The sequence below is a fragment of the Lycorma delicatula genome, chromosome 9, assembly GCF_047948215.1.
Source record: "Lycorma delicatula isolate Av1 chromosome 9, ASM4794821v1, whole genome shotgun sequence".
Lineage (NCBI taxonomy): Eukaryota > Metazoa > Arthropoda > Insecta > Hemiptera > Fulgoridae > Lycorma > Lycorma delicatula.
The window spans coordinates 92,169,205-92,189,210 of NC_134463.1; the positions used below are offsets into that span (position 1 = coordinate 92,169,205).

Below are 20,006 nucleotides of genomic sequence, written 5' to 3' on the forward strand. Positions count from 1 at the left end.
CACAGGTTCTTGTTAATAATCAATGTTTTCACTCATGTTAAATATAAAAATTTTCTGTAAAAAAAAGGAATTTAAATATAAAAAATTCCATATTTTAAAAAAAATAATCCAAAACTGTATACAGAGTACACTATAAATGGGTTAATATTGCTTATAATATAAGACACTATATTTATGAAAGTTCAATAGTTTTGAATTGCTTTTTGGGTTCTACTACTAGCACATACATTTTTTCAAAACAACCCAATTTAAAGAGTTCAAGAAATAAAGATCATTCACTGAAAGTTGATTATTACATGTAAGCATGCAGCTTTTTTTGGTTTACAGACAGGTTTGTTTCCTTCAGACAAGAGCTTTTTAAAAAAATCTCTGCGGTATATATACAAGTTATGTATCTACTATAAGCTTAATTCATGATTTAAGATACAGTTTATTTATTATTGTTACTGACTGAACATTCTAAACAAAAACATTTAAACAAACAAGATAAGATGAAATAAATGGCAGCTTTGCCAGGAATTGAATTTAAGACAGCTAATTTAGAAGGCATCATAATAACTACTAAGCAGACTGGTCAGCCAGTTTCATATAGTTATTATAAACATATTAATAAACAATAGTGCAGCTAGCAGTAAAAATATTCTTAAAATATAGGTTATAGGTTAGTAAATGGAATAAACTAATAATCAAGAAATAATGCATTACATTTTATTGAATTTCCTCCATAAAAATTTAAAAGCAACTTTCATATTACGATAAACATAGTATATAATATTGAATGAGGCAAGAATACTTTCTAATTGAGTGTTTAATTCTATTTATCAGGTTTAATTTTCCAACGATCAGTTTTTTAATTTAACAATAATAGAAAAGTCAGTGTAACAAACTTAATGCCCATCTCTTGGACACTACTACTTTTCCCTTTGTATTTCCTTAGCACTTCATTTTTATTACTAGTAATAAATTTATACTTAATATATTACCATTTTTTATTTAATTTTTAACACCATTGTATGATTTAAAAATCATATCATAACATAAAAAGATAAGCCATTTTAAATATCTTTAAAAAAATTGAAATAAAGTTAGTATTTTTTAAAATTTACTTTCCTGTAATAAAACATTCAGATATTAACATTTATTCACAAAAAAAAAAAAAAAAACATTTTTCTAACCAAAAAACAACAGCACAGGCTGTAGGCTGTAGGCTGTTACATAAATTCTTCCAATAGACATTTCTTTTTTTATAAATATAATTTAAGCAGATCATAGTGGAAACATGCCAAAATTTTAGTTCATCATATTAATTACTATAATTAGACGTAGTTCTACTTCTGGTTTATTTACTTGTAAACATAATTTTAAAATATCAGTCAACTAAAATCTGCACAGGTTGTATAAAAAGTTGTAAGCCTATAGTAATTCTCAAGATTTTTATTGATATTTTTGTAGACATTTAGAACATAATATAAAATAACAATGTTGTTTGCTGCTTAATAACTATTTTAACTGTTAAAACACATGTAGAGTAATAATAAAACAAAATAATCCAAAAACCATGTAATACTTTTTAACTCAATTTAATTCCATTAAAATTTAAAAGCAACTTATGTAATAATAGGAAAAATTGTGTTAATCTGATTATGTTAGATGATGTATGAAGATTACCAAACTAGTAGTTTAATTTTATTTCTATTTTTTTAAGATGAAATGCTAATTCACTTTTTATTTTCCACTAAACAATGTTTTGAAAAAAAATTAACTGAAACTCAAAGTAACTTATCAATTATTAATACCAGCAGTTTTCCTTTTACATTCTCTCCAGTCTTACATTTAATATTAACGGTTTTAATAAATTCATCTTGCATAGTTATAATATCTATCTAGACTTTTACAACAGTAGGTATATGATAAAAAATTTAACTTTATAAAAGAAATTTGTGTACTTTTCCATATTTTTAATCATCTTTCAAGAAAACATTAATTCAAATAAAATGAACAATATTTTATTTAACTTACTTTCCGATGATATCACTTTCAGATGTTACAACATTCATTCCTCAAAGATTTCTTTCTTTCTTATTAGATTTTAACAAATCTTAAAAAACAAATAATGAAATTACATGAATTAATTATTTATATTGAACTAATCAATGGTAAATTATAGTTATAAAAAAGGAAATAATTTGTCTTCAGTTTTAAGATGTATCATCCTGACTATTTCTAACGCATCGAGCAACATTTCGTTTAAATAATGTATAATTTTCACGCAGTTCCTTAGCTGCATCAACATTTGCTGGACTTTCATCATTTGGATCAGCTAACATTGATATGACAGAAACAAGAATTGTTTCAACAGTATGAACTGGAAGCCAACGTTCTGAAGCCTGTTCATAGCCCCATCTATCATCTCCAGGTTCATGAAGTATTGAAATGCAAACATTCCCGTTTTTATCTATATTCGGGTGCCATATTTCAGTAACAAATTTCATTCTTGGTGGCCGAAGTGGATATTCCTTTGGAAAATTCAAATGAGCTTTAAAGAAACCACCTTCATAAGGAGTATCGGGTGGTCCAATAATTAGCACTTCCCATCGGTAAATATCGTTATCGTCGATTAAACCTGCAGAAAAACCATCGACGGGATTCTTTTTCAACTCTGAAAGTTGCTTTTTTAACAGCAAAGCGGACTGTAATTCTGACATCGAAAACACTTAAATTTTTATATTACACACAAATTACAAAAATATTTACCATATAATTCATTTTCTTGGTAAAACTTCAGAAATTAGAAAACGTACATCGCAATTAAACACTCCATGGAAACACACTATTATTGTTATTTATATTACCTATCTAGCAAAAATTCTTATAGCTCAAGTAAACTAACGATATAGTTTTCAACTCTTATTGCAAATTAAAACGTTCACTTCAATAAATACAGTAGTTAAACGGTATGAATTTAGTACCAGTGTAATAAATAGTTACTTTTAATTCACTTTTTAGTTATACAGTGTCTAGCGACCGAGAAACCTTCAACTTTCTAACAAAAAGATATTAAGTTTTAGGTTAGCATCTAAAAAACGTGTAAAATGGTTCAAGTAAAGTAATTGGTCAGACCTTACGACTATAGAGGGTATAGCGGTTAGCTGTGTAGCGCTACTGTGAGAGAAATATAAACTAGTATGACGAAAATATTTCTATAATATGTATTCTTTTAAATATTCTTCCGAAACTTTTGTTTATGAATTAATTTCAAATATTACATGGTTGATAATTTATCGAGTTAAAATTGTAATTTATTTATTTGTTTTGTGAAAATGTTTGATAGTTGCTATGGTATACATTTTTTTTTTAAAGATCACGATTGATTGTCATTTTATAGTCGTTTTCACTAATCTTAGGGTGTTAACAATTAATTGCTATGTTATGTAATACCTGAAAAATGGATGAACAAAAACCTTGTAATTAAGTTTTGTGGTTTTTATCGTGGTTGAAAAGCTTATCTTATTTCAGTACGCTTTATATTTGTGTTTGAGCAGGAAAACTGTATTCATTTTTTGTATTTTTATTCAGTGGATCTAAAGTACATTGTTAATTTGAATAGCTTACTGTCATTAATAAACTGATTTTGAAAACTCATCATATTGAAGTCAAATATTATATACTCATTGTCTACAGAGATTATGCTTATTTTTTCAGGGTAGAGAAATTTTATTGATGTTTTGTGGATTTTTGTTAATCCATGACCAACACTTTCACTAAGGTGGAATTAAACTTCCTCTGTGAAAATATCTTTACCTTAAATGCCCATATTACCTGAAATCAAGTTTTTTAACATTGAATTGCCCGATTGCAATAGGTAGCAGAAGTTAATGAATAGTGAACCTGCATTTGATTCAGGTAGAATTATAGAATTCTGCTCACAGTAGTATTGACTGATAATGTGCTATCTTGGTTTATACTTGAATTATAGATTGCAGTGCATTATCATAAGATTACAAGATAAAGAAATATATACATTCATTTGAATAATCTGATTTTGAACTTTATATTACAGCCATTCTTATTTGAAATTATTGCAACTTTTTTTTTTTTTTAATTTGTGAAGCAATCTGTGGTCACCAACTTCTTTAGATGCTCTAATTATTTTTTATAAATAATACAGCTAGATTTACCTTCTCATAATCTCTATCTAAAACTTGTTTCATAATAATATAAAGTAAATATGAGAGAGACGGATACAAGAAACTTAACCTTAACCTGGTAATTATTGTGGCTGAACAGTATAAAGTTTATAAATTGTCTGCATTTCTTCATTAATGCTAACAACAGTTACAGCATGCGTGAAGTATTAATTTGTTTCTGGTATTCTGCACATGTGATCTTGTTTCAGTATTTTCTCGTGATCTCAATTTTTATTCATTCCATGGTGAAAATAAACAAATTTCTAAAAAAAAAGACCTATATGTATTGTTAGTAACAATCCAAAACAGAAAAAATAGACTATGATAGAAATTAATTTAAATGTGTATCCTGTGTTGTTTATAATAATTGAACTATGCAATTTGTAATGATGTATGAACTCTGATGATGTGAAAGTCATCGGATATGAAAATTTCTGAATTATTTCATCACTTTGTAGCTAAGCATTTGAATGAGAAAAATAAGCTCTTGAAATTAAGGTTTTGAAAAATAAGGTGTTGTAATTAAAGTTTCTATCATAGATGAGACAGTATTGTTGGCCAGCTACAAATCAGCATTTTGTTGTTTATAAAGCAAGAAAACTGTGTAAAATTGTTTGCAGCCATAGCCATATGCTAGGTAAACAGTCAGACAGTTACCTTAACATTTTCTGATATTGCCGTGCCAATAGAGTAAGTAAACTGGCCATTTATAATCACAAATAATTAAAAAAAAAAAAATAATAACTCTAGACAGATTTCTACACAGTTGATGAATTTAAGATTGAGTTATGTCCAGTTTTTCACTTTTACACATTTGTCTATACATACAGTCCATCATAAAAGAGCTTTTATTTTGGAAAGTACTTGTTGCAAATGCTGTTCCAAATCTTTATATAAGGTTCTATGCAGCATTTCAAAATTTATTTGCAGCAACATTGCTGAAGCTATGTTTGAAAGTAAAAGTTAATTTAAATTGCAATTAAAATCATTAATGTTAAATTATTTGTGAATGCACTGTTCATCAACATGTTCTAACACTTTTTACTAACTTTATTCCAGTTTTTAATTACTTAAAAGTAATCGTTGCTATAAATTTCAATAAAAGGAAGCCTTATAAACTGTTAATTCTAAAAAAACATGTGGAAACAAGTTTCAGTATATGAAACTCTTTCTCATACTGAAGCAAGGTTGTTAACCAGAGAAAAGGTATTAGAAAGACTTCTAGAACTCTAGTGTACTTAGAAAATGTTAAATTTGAATATCCTACTTTTTATTGACCTTGTATAGTTATTAAAACTACCATATCATATTGATCTTTTTCAACATTTATTATTATTATTGTGATGCATTAAATCAGAATCTTCAAGGGCAAGAAGAAAACATCCTTACAACCAAACACAAAACTATTTTAGAATTTGGTGAAAAATATTTGATTCATTCTCTTCCTTTGAAGAGATTTTGGGGAACAAAACACTAAAAATTGGATTTTATGTTCCTAAGTGGTTGTGGGTTTATAATATTTAGATGAATAACTATCGTATTTATTTCCTGAAGAATATAAAATCCAATGATAAGTGAGTAGGGGCAATTAAGCCTTTCCTAGGTATATCTTAAACATAGGCTTTTCTTAACATAAATATGAAATAAACGTTTATGGTAATATGGTTTTTAGTGGTAAAATTCTAAGTTGATGCTTCTTTTAAGCCACATTTATTGTGAAATTCCATGAATGCTTGCAGGAAATCACTGTCCATTCCCAGTGGAACAGGAAAGCACAAACAGATTACTACTGATATGTAATGCGTAAAAAAAATAATTTTAATTTAGCAATCATTTAAGAAATTACAGAAACTTAGACATAAAGTTTGCTGTTAATTAATTTACAGTGAACCTATTATGTATATAAAGATGATAATAATAGTTGAAGACTCTCTTTTACATATTTTCTGGGAAAGGTTCCCAAAATTGGCAGAGAAAAGCTGTAAAATATTACTTTCAAATTAAAAGAAAAATAATGAAATAGCAAAGAAGTTTAATTACTTTGAAAATTAAAAAAAATCTTTAAGTTAAAAGCATAAAGTAGATTCATGACAATAATTTTTTTATCCCCCCCCCCCCTCTCTCTCTCTCTCACTCTCTCTCTCTCTCTCTCTCTCTCTCTCTCTCTCTCTCTCTCTCTCTCTCTCTCTCTCTCTCTCTCTCTCTCTCTGTGTGTGTGTGTGTGTGTGTGTGTGTGTGTGTGTGTGTGTGTGTGTGTGTGTGCTTTTCAATTTCTGAATGAACATATTTTGTGAGTAAGGTTCTGATAATGTATACAGGCTAAATAACAAAAATTGAAATATAAGTGATCACATTTTGAAGGTTACTACAGATAAATTATATAATTTGAGCATAAATTTGAAGCAGGAATGTTCTCAATTGAGAAATGGGAAGAGGGTTTTAAGAGTCAGTATCGAAACTATACAAGTTATCAGATTTAAAACTGCTACAAAATATAAATTTTTTTTTATTTAACTGAGAAATTTAAATGGGTTAATGATAACAATAAAAAGATTATTAAAAGAGAAATCATCAAAAGGTAAATTAATAAACTTTTATATTTTTATATAGTAATTTGACCCCATGTTCATTTATTGAGTGTTGGATAATTATTAAACTGGATAAAAGGAGAATTCAACATTCTAAATGAAGTCCTAACACTAGCAGTTGGAACGGAATTCAAGAATGTTGGGGACATATTTATCCCCTTATTTATTGCAGAGCCTGGATATCAGTCCGTTGCTGCTGAGTCTTTCTATTTATTTAATTTCTAATGGCAGTTATATGTTTAATTTTAATTTGATTTTAAGATAGATTGAGTTTGGGATTGCAGTTTGATCTTTTATAGATCATGTTTATGAAAAATATTTTTATTAGTCATTCCTTCAGAGATGGGCAAGATATTTGTTTCCTTCTCCTGATATGATTACCTTCAGTCCATACACTGCAGGCCTTTTGATGCTAGTGTCTTTTGATCTAGCAGGAATGTGTTTGATGGGTCCATAGTTTTGTGGAGGGTCCAATGTACTTCCTTTGCAGAGGGAGTCGCATATGGTGTTTGCATCTGGTTGGCTACATGGCTAGCCATGTTTTGGTTATGGTTTTGGTTATGGTAAGATGAAGGAAGGCTAGGGAATCTAGGTTGTGGGATCAGTGTTCATATACAATGAAATTAGATAGAGAAAGAAATGAGAATATTTCTGATGATTAAAGTATTAAAAATAAAAACAAAAATCTATTACATTAGGAATGATGGAGGTATACTTTGCATCCCAAGAATAAGTTTTTTTTTTGAGAACCCAGCACTTGAGATTTAGGAAAACTGAAGAAAAGGTGGATAGATCAATGGGCATGATGTCATAATGAATTTAATTAATACAGATTGTTTTAAACTGGTTAAAATTTTGAAAATTACATTGGTTTGGTTAGATTGAAGAAAAATTGATTTATGAGACTGATGGTTAAGTTTGTTTGGAAGCCTTTCAAGAGTAACTATCTAGTGCTTCACTTTCTGTTTTATAATATACATTACAGTGGCTTTGCTATCATACACCTGTTTGACAATTCATTTTTATTAGAATATTGAAAATTGCAAAATTTATGAAAGTCCTAGAAAGGAATAGCAAACTGTAGCCATGACTACTGTAAACTCTGAAGGGCCCGTGTGAAGTTGAACTCTTTCCAGTTTGCTGTTGTTTAGATTTTGCGCTGTTAAAAAAATCAGTTGATCACAACCAAGTTTAGAAGATATTCTGATAAAACTGTTTATAATTTTTTTTAAATTGTGCACTGCTATATATAGTTGCAGTTGTTTACGCTATACCATTTATAAGGTAAAAAGCTAAAAGTATATAACCTTTAATTGTTACCAGTATCAATGTAAATAAATTTAGTTTAAATTTTTGCATATTTAAATAAAGGAAAATCATTTTCATAAGAAATTGATACGTATCTCTTTTTTCTCTTAATGCTAGTCATAAAAACACTAATACTGATGACAACTTTTAAGTTGTTATAAATAAATATATACCAAACCTAAAAAAGCATCTCATCTTAACAGACATGAATATAATGAAATTAATATAAATACATAAATAACACAAAAGTGATGAACTAAATGAATGTACACAACTCAAAACTATCATAAGTTCTGAATATGTATCTGCCTAATTCAAATAAACAGTTACCATTAACATCGGCTGATGCCAGGGTGAGAATAGCAGCACCAGTTACTGGAGATTATCTCAAAGATGGCAGGAAAAAACCTTTTGAAATAAGTTACTCTAAGTGTTTTATTATAAAATTTGGTTCACTTTGTTATTACAAAAGTTTATAATTTTAAAATAGCTATTGTTTTTGTGAAGTAAATTTTTTTTAACTTCAAAAAAATAAATTTTCATTGTGATTAGTGTTATATTATCTTGTTAAAATTTTAAACAAATTTAATTTACTTTTTTTAAGATATAAAAAATTCAAACAGTTAAGATATATGTAGATGTTTAGTTTAGATTATATCGTATTTTCCATGCAGAAAATACAATCTAAATTTTATAATTTTATTCTTTGAATCTATGTATCATTTTCATATAAAATTTCTATATTCTATATTTTTCAAGTTTAGTAAAACGTGTTTTAACAGTGAAACCAGGGAGTGCTACTGTAAATTATGATTTTTGTTTTTTAATTAGTGGAAAAATTTTAGTTTGCAGTATTTTTTAATGTATTAATGCTTATAACTTCTTAATAATTTACTTTAAGCTATCATATAAATTATTATTTTTTTCGTTATATGTATAAATTTTACTTGTGGTTTACTTCTAGACTTAACAGAAGAGGAGGTAATGCGTCTAAAATCAAACCTTTTAGAACTGGATAGATACCTTGGCACATATCCCTTTGATGTTTGGAATAAGTGGAAGAAATTGACAGATAAAATTAATGGTAACTATAAATAAACTAAAACTGCATTTCTAAATGAAAATTTTCTTTTATAGAATATTAAAAATTGTTTTTTCTGAGGTAGTATGATTCAAAGCCTTACTTTTGGTAATTGCTAGAAAGTATTTATGTAATTTAAATTAAATTTATATAACATAACTGTAATTTTGATCCATTAATTTTTTATCATTCAGTCTATTTATTTTTAGCTAGTTTGGGGCAGACAGGTGTTAAAAAATACATTTCTCATATATTGTGAGTAGAATGTACATAACAAATTAATTCAGATTGAATTTCTGTTTCATTTGTGAACTATTTCATCATATTACTTGTGTGAGAAATACTACTTAAAATAACTGAAAATCTAAAAGAATTGTTTGTGTTATCTAAATATCATTATACGTAAATTTTAATCATAAATAATTAGAAATTAAAAATTATTTTTTTTTTAAATTTTGTATTATTGGCATCCAAGATTCTGTAGGACAGAATAAATTCTATTTAACATAGGTGAACTTTAAGTTGATCTTTTGTGATATAAATTAAGTTAGGGTCAAAGTTATATTTCCCCCTTTTGTAAATGCAAGAGCTGTAAAATGAACCATTCCTCACGTCCTGCAAGGTTTGATGGTTGGATTGAAATGAATTGAAAAGGTTTATATTGGGAACAAATTACTTGAGTATTGTGGGAGGGGGAAACTGCTTACATATCTGCACCAACTTAGCTCAGTCAACTATTATAAGTAATTGTGAAGTGTTTTTTTACATCTTGTAGGATTTCATTATGAGCTAAAATACTGAACAAGATGTGTGTGTGTGTGTAAATATATATATATATATATATATATATATGTGTGTGTGTGTGTGTGTGTGTATGTGTTAAATAATAACAAAAAATTGGGAAAACTATCACAGGAACCTAAAAAATGTTAATAATGACATACAGCAATGAGACATATCTTATGTTTGTAACAACATAGTTTAAAGCAATTGGCTAGGAAAAATGTTAAAATAATTGAAGGTGAAGGATTGTAGGATGTCCTTCAACATGTAGCAATGATAAAATGAATAATGGAAATAATCTGCACTTACTGTGGAAATTGGTAACAAGTTCAACATCTCATTTGGATGAGTTCAAATTATTTTGATATTCTAATTGCTGATTTGGGAATGAGGAGGCTGCAAACCTAGTTCATCTCAGAACTTCTGATAGATAAGCAAAAGGATAATTAAAAACAGATTGTGAACGATTTGCTGGAATGCATCCAATAATTACAGGTGATGAGATTTGGATGAATGGCTATAATCTAGATACCAACTTTTGCCGTGAAAGTCACCAATTCTCTACAATCCAAGAATGCTTGACAATTTTACAATTAAGTGAAGTCTATGCTAATAACATCGATTTTTTGGTTTTTAGAGTAATGTCCATTAGGAGCACATTCATAGGGATAAACTGTAACGAAGAGGTTCAACAATGGAATTCTTCATTGTTTGAAGCTATGAATAGAAAAATACCTACTTTCAATGAATCAGACTGGAAATGGCATCATGGCAATATTCTAGCACAATTAGCCCATATAATGCAGCAGTTTTTGGTGAAAAATGGTAACCAAATAATTCAAACAATCTCTGTATTCATTAGACCTAATAACATGCAATTTTTACCCATTTCTCAAAATAAAATAATTGTCAAGATCATTGTCATTTTTAAGAAGTAGAAAGGTAAAACAAAGTATGACCGAGGAACTGCAGATTATTTCAAAAACAGACTTCCAGAAATTGTAGGGAAGTTCCTGTGAATTCAAAAGGAGTCCACTTTGTTAATGCATCTTTAACTATTTTAAAATATAATTTTTATAATGAATTTTTTTTAATAATTATTACTTTTGATAAATTTATTATGTTAACAGAAAATTTAGTTAAAAAGTTGATACCTGAATGTGGTAAAATAAGATCTGCATTAGAACAAGTTTTCTCTAATCAGCCAAAAAAACAAAAACGACTCAGCCGATTTACAACAGAAGAAGACCGCGAAGAAAAATTATTACCGCAATTACAACCGTTACCTGGAACAGAATTACGTTTCACTCCATTTCCTGATAAATGTTTTCCACTAGGTTCATCACCTGCAGAAATTACTCAGCATTCATTAGATAAAACATATTCGCTTGATTCAATGCTTTCTACTTGTGTCAGGTTTGTTAAAAACATATTATTATATGATATACATTATTACACATTACTTTACATGTTATCAAATATATGTAAATGTGAATATTTTTAGTAGCTGTATGCAGATTTTTAATGTTGTTTTCCTTACGTTTTGTTCTGTACAAAATAATATTGGAATTTTTTTTTTTAACTGCCTTGAAAGGAAGGATTAGGTTCTTAATTATAACTGTATAAATTTGATTTGTTCTTTTGTTTTATATATGTTTAAGTTTTACTCAAAACCTAGCAGGTATATTTCAATGATACTTATTTTATTTTGTTAAGGAAGTTTCTATAAATTGTAGAAGAAATGATTGTGTAATTTTTTCTACCTTATTATTCAAAGTTTGCTAAAAAAATGAGTATTTTGTTCCTCTGAAATGGTTGAGTGTGTGATTATTGGTTAGCTGCTGAATGAGAGCATTATGCCCAAACTTGAGGTATAGGTTCATTTACAGCAGCTGCGCATCAGAGCTTCCATGTTAAGAAGAAAAATGTTAGAGGAAAGAGAGCTTTTCAAGCTTTACTTGTTATTTATCAGTATTATTCTCACATTCTTGAGGAAAATGAACATAGTGGGGCTTCAGGATAGCACCCTTTCTGGATGGGAAGGGTGAGCAAAGTGAGCCTTGACAAGCAGCTAATAATTATATATTAATGATTAAAAAAAATTTTAATTCTTTTACCATTATCTTTTTTTTTAAGTAAACTGATATAATAAAAATAATTATTAAAAACAAATATATGTTAATTTCAAAATTTAATTGGTAACACATTTTATAAAACTTTCACTATGTATAACAATTTCAACTAAATTCTTCATTAACTTGCGATCAGTCAACCTGTTAGATTTAGCCTAATGGTAAAAGTTACGCTGAAGAAAACTTTTTTATTTCGTGTCTGATCAGCCTCAAACGCTAGTCATTTAAGCTAATTCTCTTCATATTTGCATGATGATTCATCAGTGGGCGTCAGTGTTAGGCGACACAGAGATGCACCATCTCAGTGTAATTAATAGCAATCTATGCAGTTGAACAATCATATCACTCCTACTGTGAGAGTTGTTCTTCACAGTTGACTGATTGTGCTAATATTTTTAAGGTGTTTTTTCCAATTATTTATTTTTTATATTTATTTAGTGTTGATTTTTTATTTGTGTTTTGTACAACTGCTTGCATCAGTGAAGTGAATAAAATCTATTATGGCAAGAAAATCTGTGAAGAAGAGATTTTCTGTTGGGTTATGGAATCAGAAAATGCTCCACTGCTTGAAAATGAAACTGATAATGAAAGTCATAACTCGGATACAGAAAAATCAAACAGTGAGGATGAACAAGAAAATAATGACACAGTGGGCATTTGTTTTTCTTCACAATTAGGGACTGCTGTTCGTATAAAAAGACCCAGTGCACAATCTGGACTGCAGTACATCAAAAAGGTTGAAATTACTAAATGGCAAGTGCATAAATCAGTTTCTGCTAAACAAATAACAAAGAAAGTTATTTTACAAAACTACCGTGAATAAAACCAACTGCCAAAGATTGTACACAGATTTTTGATTATTGGAAAATATTTCTTCCTGACTAAACTATAAGTAAGATTGTCCAATTTACAAATAAGCAACTCGTAGAAATGAGAACTAACTATTCTCATGGATTCTTAGATTTGCTAACCTACAAGTGTCGAGGAAATCTTAGCATTTTTTGGAGTCCTATACATCTTAGGCGTGAAGAAAGCCAACCATTTGAACTCTGCCAAAATTTGGAAAAATGATGGTACAGCACCAGAGTATTTTAGAGCTGTGATGCTTGAAAGAAGATTTCATCAGCCAATAAGAGCCATTAGATTTGACGAGAAATGCACTTGAAATGGGCATAGAAAGTATGCGTAGAAAGTATAAAAGGGTAGCTTTGGTAATTAAATTACAAAATCATAAAAAAACTCAATATAAAAAACACATAAATCCATTTTTAATTTTATTATTAAAAATACAAAATTATGTAAACTGTAGTGAAACAACTTTCAAACAAAGAAAAATTAATAATTTGGCCATTTGCCAATTAAAAGACGTTGTAAGGCAATTAACAACAGCTTATGAAGTGTTAGATTTCAACTATACAGTTGACCACTTGCAGAGCTAAAAATAAGGTTGATCAATCCCGGGTTAAAAAAGAAATTATTCTGTGACTTAGATAATAGTGGTTATGTAAAATTTATAAGTGAAGTATGGTTTTTAGTGAGATTTTATGATTTTAGTATGATTTATTAGTTTGGAAGAATCTTTGGAAGAATGACTTCCATTAATCTGAAAGCAAGTTGTTTGCAATTCTTAATTATTTTAAACATAAAATGATAAAAAAACAAAAATATTTAAAAATCTTTAATTATAGAATATAATGCAATCATATTACTAATCAAACTGAGTCTGTATATTCCTAGCAAATGCAAATTTTCCGTTGTAACATTTAACATAAGTAATACACAATTGTTTTATAATGCTATATAGGTTCCAGGTTAAAATTTAAACACCTTAGAATATCTATAGTACTAGTATCTGCTATAAGATGGGGTTCAATTAACGATAGGGTCATAGAATTAGTCTTAGAATGGATAAGATCAATGTATAACTGTCATAGAGTTTAAAATTGGTTGTTATGCAATACAATCTGAAAACAAGAGTAACAATGATTTTGAAAGTTGTATAGTATATTCTGTGATTATAGAATATTCAAATAAAACAGTAAAATAAAATGTTCTATGTTTATGTCAAAACTATGTTTAGACAGAAACAAACAGAGAAATACAGACAGTAAATATTTATTCTCATAAATATTTATAAGTAATTTATATGCTTTTTTATCTACCAAAAAAGCATATAATAATCAATTAAAAATTTATTAATAACTCTTTAAACATTGTTAATATACTACTTCAAAAAAGTCAATAGCATTGAGGAAGATTAAACATATTAATTATTATTATGTTGTACTGATCCATCCATTAATAAGTCAGTTTTTCTATGAAATTTTTACAGTATTGTTTTGCAGACTCCCTTTGCAAATGATTATTTTGTGTAATTATGAATTAACAGTTAAATAACTTAGTCTATTGTAAATTTTGTTTGTTTCAGTCCTTCTGACATTATTGGAGAACTTCAGTTTGCTTTCATCTGTTTTTTAGTCGGTTTAAGTTTGGAATCGTTTGAGCATTGGAAGCAGTTAGTTTCATTATTTTGTTCATGTGATTTGGCTGTTAAACGTCGAGCTTCTTTGTATCAACAGTTTTTTGAAGCTCTTGAAGTTCAGTTAGAGGAAGTTCCTGAAGATTTTCTTGTAGATATAGTTTCATCTAATAATATTATATATCAAAGTTTACGTGATCTTTTTAGAACAATACAAGAATCAGATCGTGTTGATGGAAGACTTCAGAGTAAAGCAGAAAGATTTAAAGAAAAATTATCTGAAAAGTTTTTATGGGATTTTACTGGACTCGATAAGGACGATGAAGATGATGCTCCTGTAGTTGTTGATCTTTAAATTTTTTTAACTTAATCTTTTGTGAAAAATATTAATATCAAACTTATATAAAATGAAGGTTTAATTAGTAACTGCTTATGAGCCTTTTTAAGTGTTTTAAGTGTATTAATCAATTTAGAAGTGATATGTTTATTAAAATTAACTAGCACATGCTTAAAGTTATGAAGGACAAAAAACTAAATTATGATTAAATTTTTTGAAATTTTATTAATTAGTAACCTCATAAATGGTATTGTAATAGTTTAAATAACGTAATATGCTTGACCTAATTTCTGCTATAAATGTACTTATTTTCAGCTATTAAATATTAAGAGTAATGTAATATCTTGTTTAGTGTACATTTTTAATTTCCCAGCTATACAGTATATTATAAAAGGGAAAAAATTCTGATCATGTCAAGTTTTCTGTCAGAGTTTTTGTAGATCTTTATGCTTCATGACCTATTTTAGCATAAATTTCAGAGGGTTATTGGCTTGTTTTTTGCTTGATATCAACAGATTGGATTGACTGATGTGAATGAAATTTGGTATGGTGATTTATGTATATCCATTGATGCCATTTAATTTTGGTTACAAAAAAACACTTTTTTGTAATTTCTGAGCGTATAAACAGTTTTCCTCCTTAGTAACAGTGTGCCGAGGGCTTTACAAGAAAGTAATGTAACATTGTGCTGGCTTTTTTATATGAATATTAAGCATCATAGTTCATATGGTAACTGAATATTTTTTATCATTTATAAAAATAGTTAATCTTTAATCTCTTTTATATAAGAAGTTACTATTGGGTTCTATTATGTATATTAAATTGGTTATTATTATATTACTTATGTGATCTGTAAATATTTCTATCAATTGGTGGTAATGATATCTGCCTTTACATCTCCTTTCTAACTTCTTATCTACCACATGGTATTGTGTTTTGTATGTTTGTGATCTATATTTCACATTGATTATTTATTTTTTTTAAAACCGATACATTCTTTAAAAATCTGATTCTGTTTTCACATTAATGTACTTTATTTCTTCTTGTAAATATTGAGAACTTGGAAGAGTAATGGAATTGCCTTTAAATTTACTTTTTGAAAACAGAAGCCTTCTATGGGTCATTTAGAAACTGTTGTAGATGAGGAGGACATAGATGATTAGATGCTTTTGATTAAAAAGCAGAAGGGATAACAATTCAAAGAGTGAGAAGATTGAAAATAATGTAGAAGGTAATGCAACCATGGATTCTAGCTCAGAAAATCTGATACAATAGATGTCAATCTTTATAACTAATAACTCATTCTCAGCCACACTATCTTACCATAAAAATAAACAAAATTAAATTAAAAGAAAACATAGTAATGATAAAAATGACCTGAAATGTACAACAAACCGATTAAGCACAAGTGAACCGATAATAAAATTTGTCAAATTATGAACAATATTTACATAACTTGGGCTTAGAGTAAAGAATTTCTTTTAATAAAAGAGGGCAGAATGAAAAAACTAATAAATGGGAAATAAAATTAGACATTTTCTGTGTAAAAATTAGATAGAAAATCATGAATGAAAAATGATTATCATGTTTATAATGATAAGTACATATCTAATACAACAATGAAGTATTCATCATGATGATACGTTGTAAATAAATTAATAACAAGAACAAGATCATAGAATTGAGAAAATTTGTTCTGATTTATATTCTTATTTATTCTAATTATTGTCTTCCTCTTTCATTTTCATGTCAATGCCTTTTGATTACTAAATAAACCAATGTGTGGATCACCAATTGAGCTCATCTATACAAGATTCTGTTACAAATTTCTCTCTACTCCAATTTATCTAAGTCTACCTTATTTTGAATTTTATTGATGCATCAGGCCTCTACTCTTTTTTTTTCATTTTTCCTGATCATCACATTTCAGTACACTTTACCAACAATTTTAAGAATTTCTTTCCAATTTTAACCTCTCTCTCTTTTTCCTGTTTAGCCTCCGGTAACTACCGTTTAGATAATTCTTCAGAGGATGAATGAGGATGATATGTATGAGTGTAAATGAAATGTAGTCTTGTACATTCTCAGTTCGACCATTTCTGAGATGTGTGGTTAATTGAAACCCAAAAACCACCAAAGAACACTGGTACTGGCTTTACTAGGACTTGAACGCTGTAACTCTCGACTTCCAAATCAGCTGATTTGGGAAAACGCATTAACCACTAGACCAACCCGGTGGGTTTTCCAATTTTAACCTGTACATTGACAATAATAAACTTCTTTATAACATAAAGCTCTGTTTGTTTGTTCCAGTCAATGTTTGATATTTTCCTTGCTCTGTTCTTTGTAATTTTGTTAACCGTGTAGCAAAATTCTACATCTAATATATTATTTATGGATGTTTATTGTTTTATATTATAAAAACAAATGAGGGCTTGTTGTTATAAAACATCACACTTTTGTGGATTTAGTAACTCATTCTGCCTGATATTAACAAATAAAACATCTTGTGACAGATGTTTAGAACAACCAAGAATAAATGAAGAAAATTTAATTTTATTAATATTAATGTCAAATTGAACAGAAAATTTGTCTGGTTATTTTGAACACTTTTATTTTGCAGTAAATATTCACTACATCATTAAATGTTTTTAAAATTGTTTAAAGTTCATTTTTTCCATTTGTATATTTTTTATTAAGGTTATTCAAATATTTATATAGATAATTTATGTTTGAAGATGGAACAATTTTTCTGTACATATTTCCTAATAGAGAAATTAAAAGTAAAAAAAAATTAATTGCAATTATTTGTTAATCTTTTACGTAGTATTTTTTTTTTAATACATTGCATTAACAAACAAAATAACTACTATTACCATATCTGTAAGTATAAAAAAACAGTTACTAAAGTGGCGTTTATCAGAACTAGATCCAAGTCACTTTTTTCCTCAAAGTTTGTTGAATGGCTTAAAAAACGTGTTAAATATGTTGAAATTTTCTTCAAATATGAGATGAATATTTCTTATAAGTATTTTTTCTACAGAGTAGAGGTAGTATTTTTAATGTACCGTTTAGAGAATACAAGAAGGGATAGGGTAAGGAGCAGTATGATTAGAGAGAAATTAAAATTGGGAAGCCTTGTTGAGTCAATTGGAAGATCAAAGATCAGGTGGTTTGGGCATATTGAAAGATGGACAAGGAAAAATTTACCAAACAGGATGCTGCATTCAGAGAAGACAGGTAGAAGACCAAGTGGTAGACCACAAGAATGAAATTGATAAATATGGTGATGGAGGAGAAAGGGGATGTGCTGAGAGTAAGGAAATGTGGTTTATGGATCAAGGCAGGTGGAGAAATTTTATAAAAGGCCCAACTCGACAACTTGGTTTAAAGGAAAATTAAATTATATGTCTTGGTGCACCAAGACATATGAGTCTAAAGTATAGTTGTACTACACTTTATGATCACGATTTGTGTAAATAACTTAGAATACAAACGACACTTTTAGAGTTCCTTTTTCTGAATGTAATGTTGTTGGCCATACAATCAACCCCTATTGTAATAGAGTAAAGGTGTTACTTTAAAGGGGTTGATTATCACCTGAATTTCAGAGTGTATGGAATGATATGTAACATTATACGAGGGTAAATCAAATATAAATGGGGATTTTTGTTCCTGAGCATCTACATACAGTTGAGGACTGGGCCCGCGCTTCTAGTCTCCTTGGATGGGCTCAATAGGATTGGGGAGAGGCCATTGCAAAATCCCAACCAATTCGTTAGTAACGCTCACGATATCAGAGCAACAGGTGCACCCCTCCACTGCGCAACGCATAATTATAAAATTTCTTGCTCATGAAGTAGTTCAAGAGACGGAAATTTTCTAGAGATTGACTGCACAGTTCGGGGAATCAAACATTGTCAAGGACTCATGTGTTTGTCTGGTATAAAGAGTTCAAGGAAGGACGAGAATGAGTGGAAAATTAGGAACATGATCGCCGTCCTTGAACCAGCATTATAGATGAAAAAATTCACATGGTTCGAGACATTCTTGAGCATCAATGAATGAGAGTATTAGAAATTGCAGAACAGGTCAGAATAAGTAATGGGAACTGTCAAGTGAACATCACAAATTACCTACAGTTCCATAAAGTGTGTGTCAGTTGAGTCTCTCGCCTTTTGACCGCAGATCAGAAATTGAGATGTTTGGAGGTCTGTCAGAGGCTTATAACAAGGTTTGCGAAAGAAGGTGATGCATTTTTGAGTTGAATCATCACCTGCGATGAAATATGGGTTCACAACTACACATCCCAGACAAAACAAACCAGTATGGAGTGGCAGAGGAAAGGGGAGGCAACCCCAGTAAAAGCCAAGACTCGACTGTCAGCTGGCGGCAAGGTTCTTTCAACCGTTTTTTTTCAACTGGCAAGGCATTTTGCTCATTGATTTTTTGCATGAGCGACACACAATCAATACTGCTGAATGAGGGAAGGGCTGCATATTGCTGCAAAAGATGAGACAAACTGATTTGAGAGACGATCCTCCTCCACGACAATTCCAGGCCCCATACTGCAGCTCTAATGGTCTCAAAACTAGAAGAAATGCACTGGACTCAACTTGATCATCCTTCCTATAGCCTGGACTTATCACCCTGCAATTTTCATTTGTTTGGACCACTTAAAGAAGCTCTAGGAAAGCAACGATTGAAGATGACGTGGAGGGATACATGCGCAATTGACTCCTGACCAGCTTCATTCTACGATGCTGTGATAAAAAATTCCTTCTCACAGGAAAAAATGTATTTCTAAAGTGTGAAACTGTGTAGAAGAACAAATTATATTTGCCTTTTTATTTTTCAATAAATACATTTAAAAAAATAATAAAATCCCGTTTATATATACTGTCGTATTTGCTTCACTGAAGAAAGTAACAGGATACTACTTCAGTGCTTATTTTCCTTAGTATCCCTGGCAAGTTTGCTAGTTGAAAAGGCTGTGCCAACTTGAGGAATAACTAAATCACAAATTAGATCATCTAAAACTGTTTGTTATTACATTTAATCAGCGATTAAGAATGTATTAAATTAAAAGCTTATTTAGGCAAAATTTGTTA

General features: G+C 29.0%; 1 protein-coding gene and 1 pseudogene across 1 annotated transcript in view; one reads left to right on the plus strand and one right to left on the minus strand.

Moving 5' to 3' along the window:
- LOC142329753 (protein AAR2 homolog) overlaps positions 1–15,224 on the plus strand; it is a 36,966-nt gene extending 21,742 nt beyond the window's left edge. The window contains exons 3-5 of the mRNA XM_075374506.1: positions 9,048–9,167; positions 11,078–11,363; positions 14,508–15,224. Coding sequence (XP_075230621.1) covers positions 9,048–9,167; positions 11,078–11,363; positions 14,508–14,913 — 812 coding nt within the window. The 3' untranslated portion in view covers positions 14,914–15,224. The remainder of the gene's footprint in view (positions 1–9,047; positions 9,168–11,077; positions 11,364–14,507) is intronic.
- Positions 687–3,101, minus strand: LOC142329755 (ubiquitin-conjugating enzyme E2 G1 pseudogene; annotated as a pseudogene).
- Positions 15,225–20,006: the final 4,782 nt, after the last annotated feature.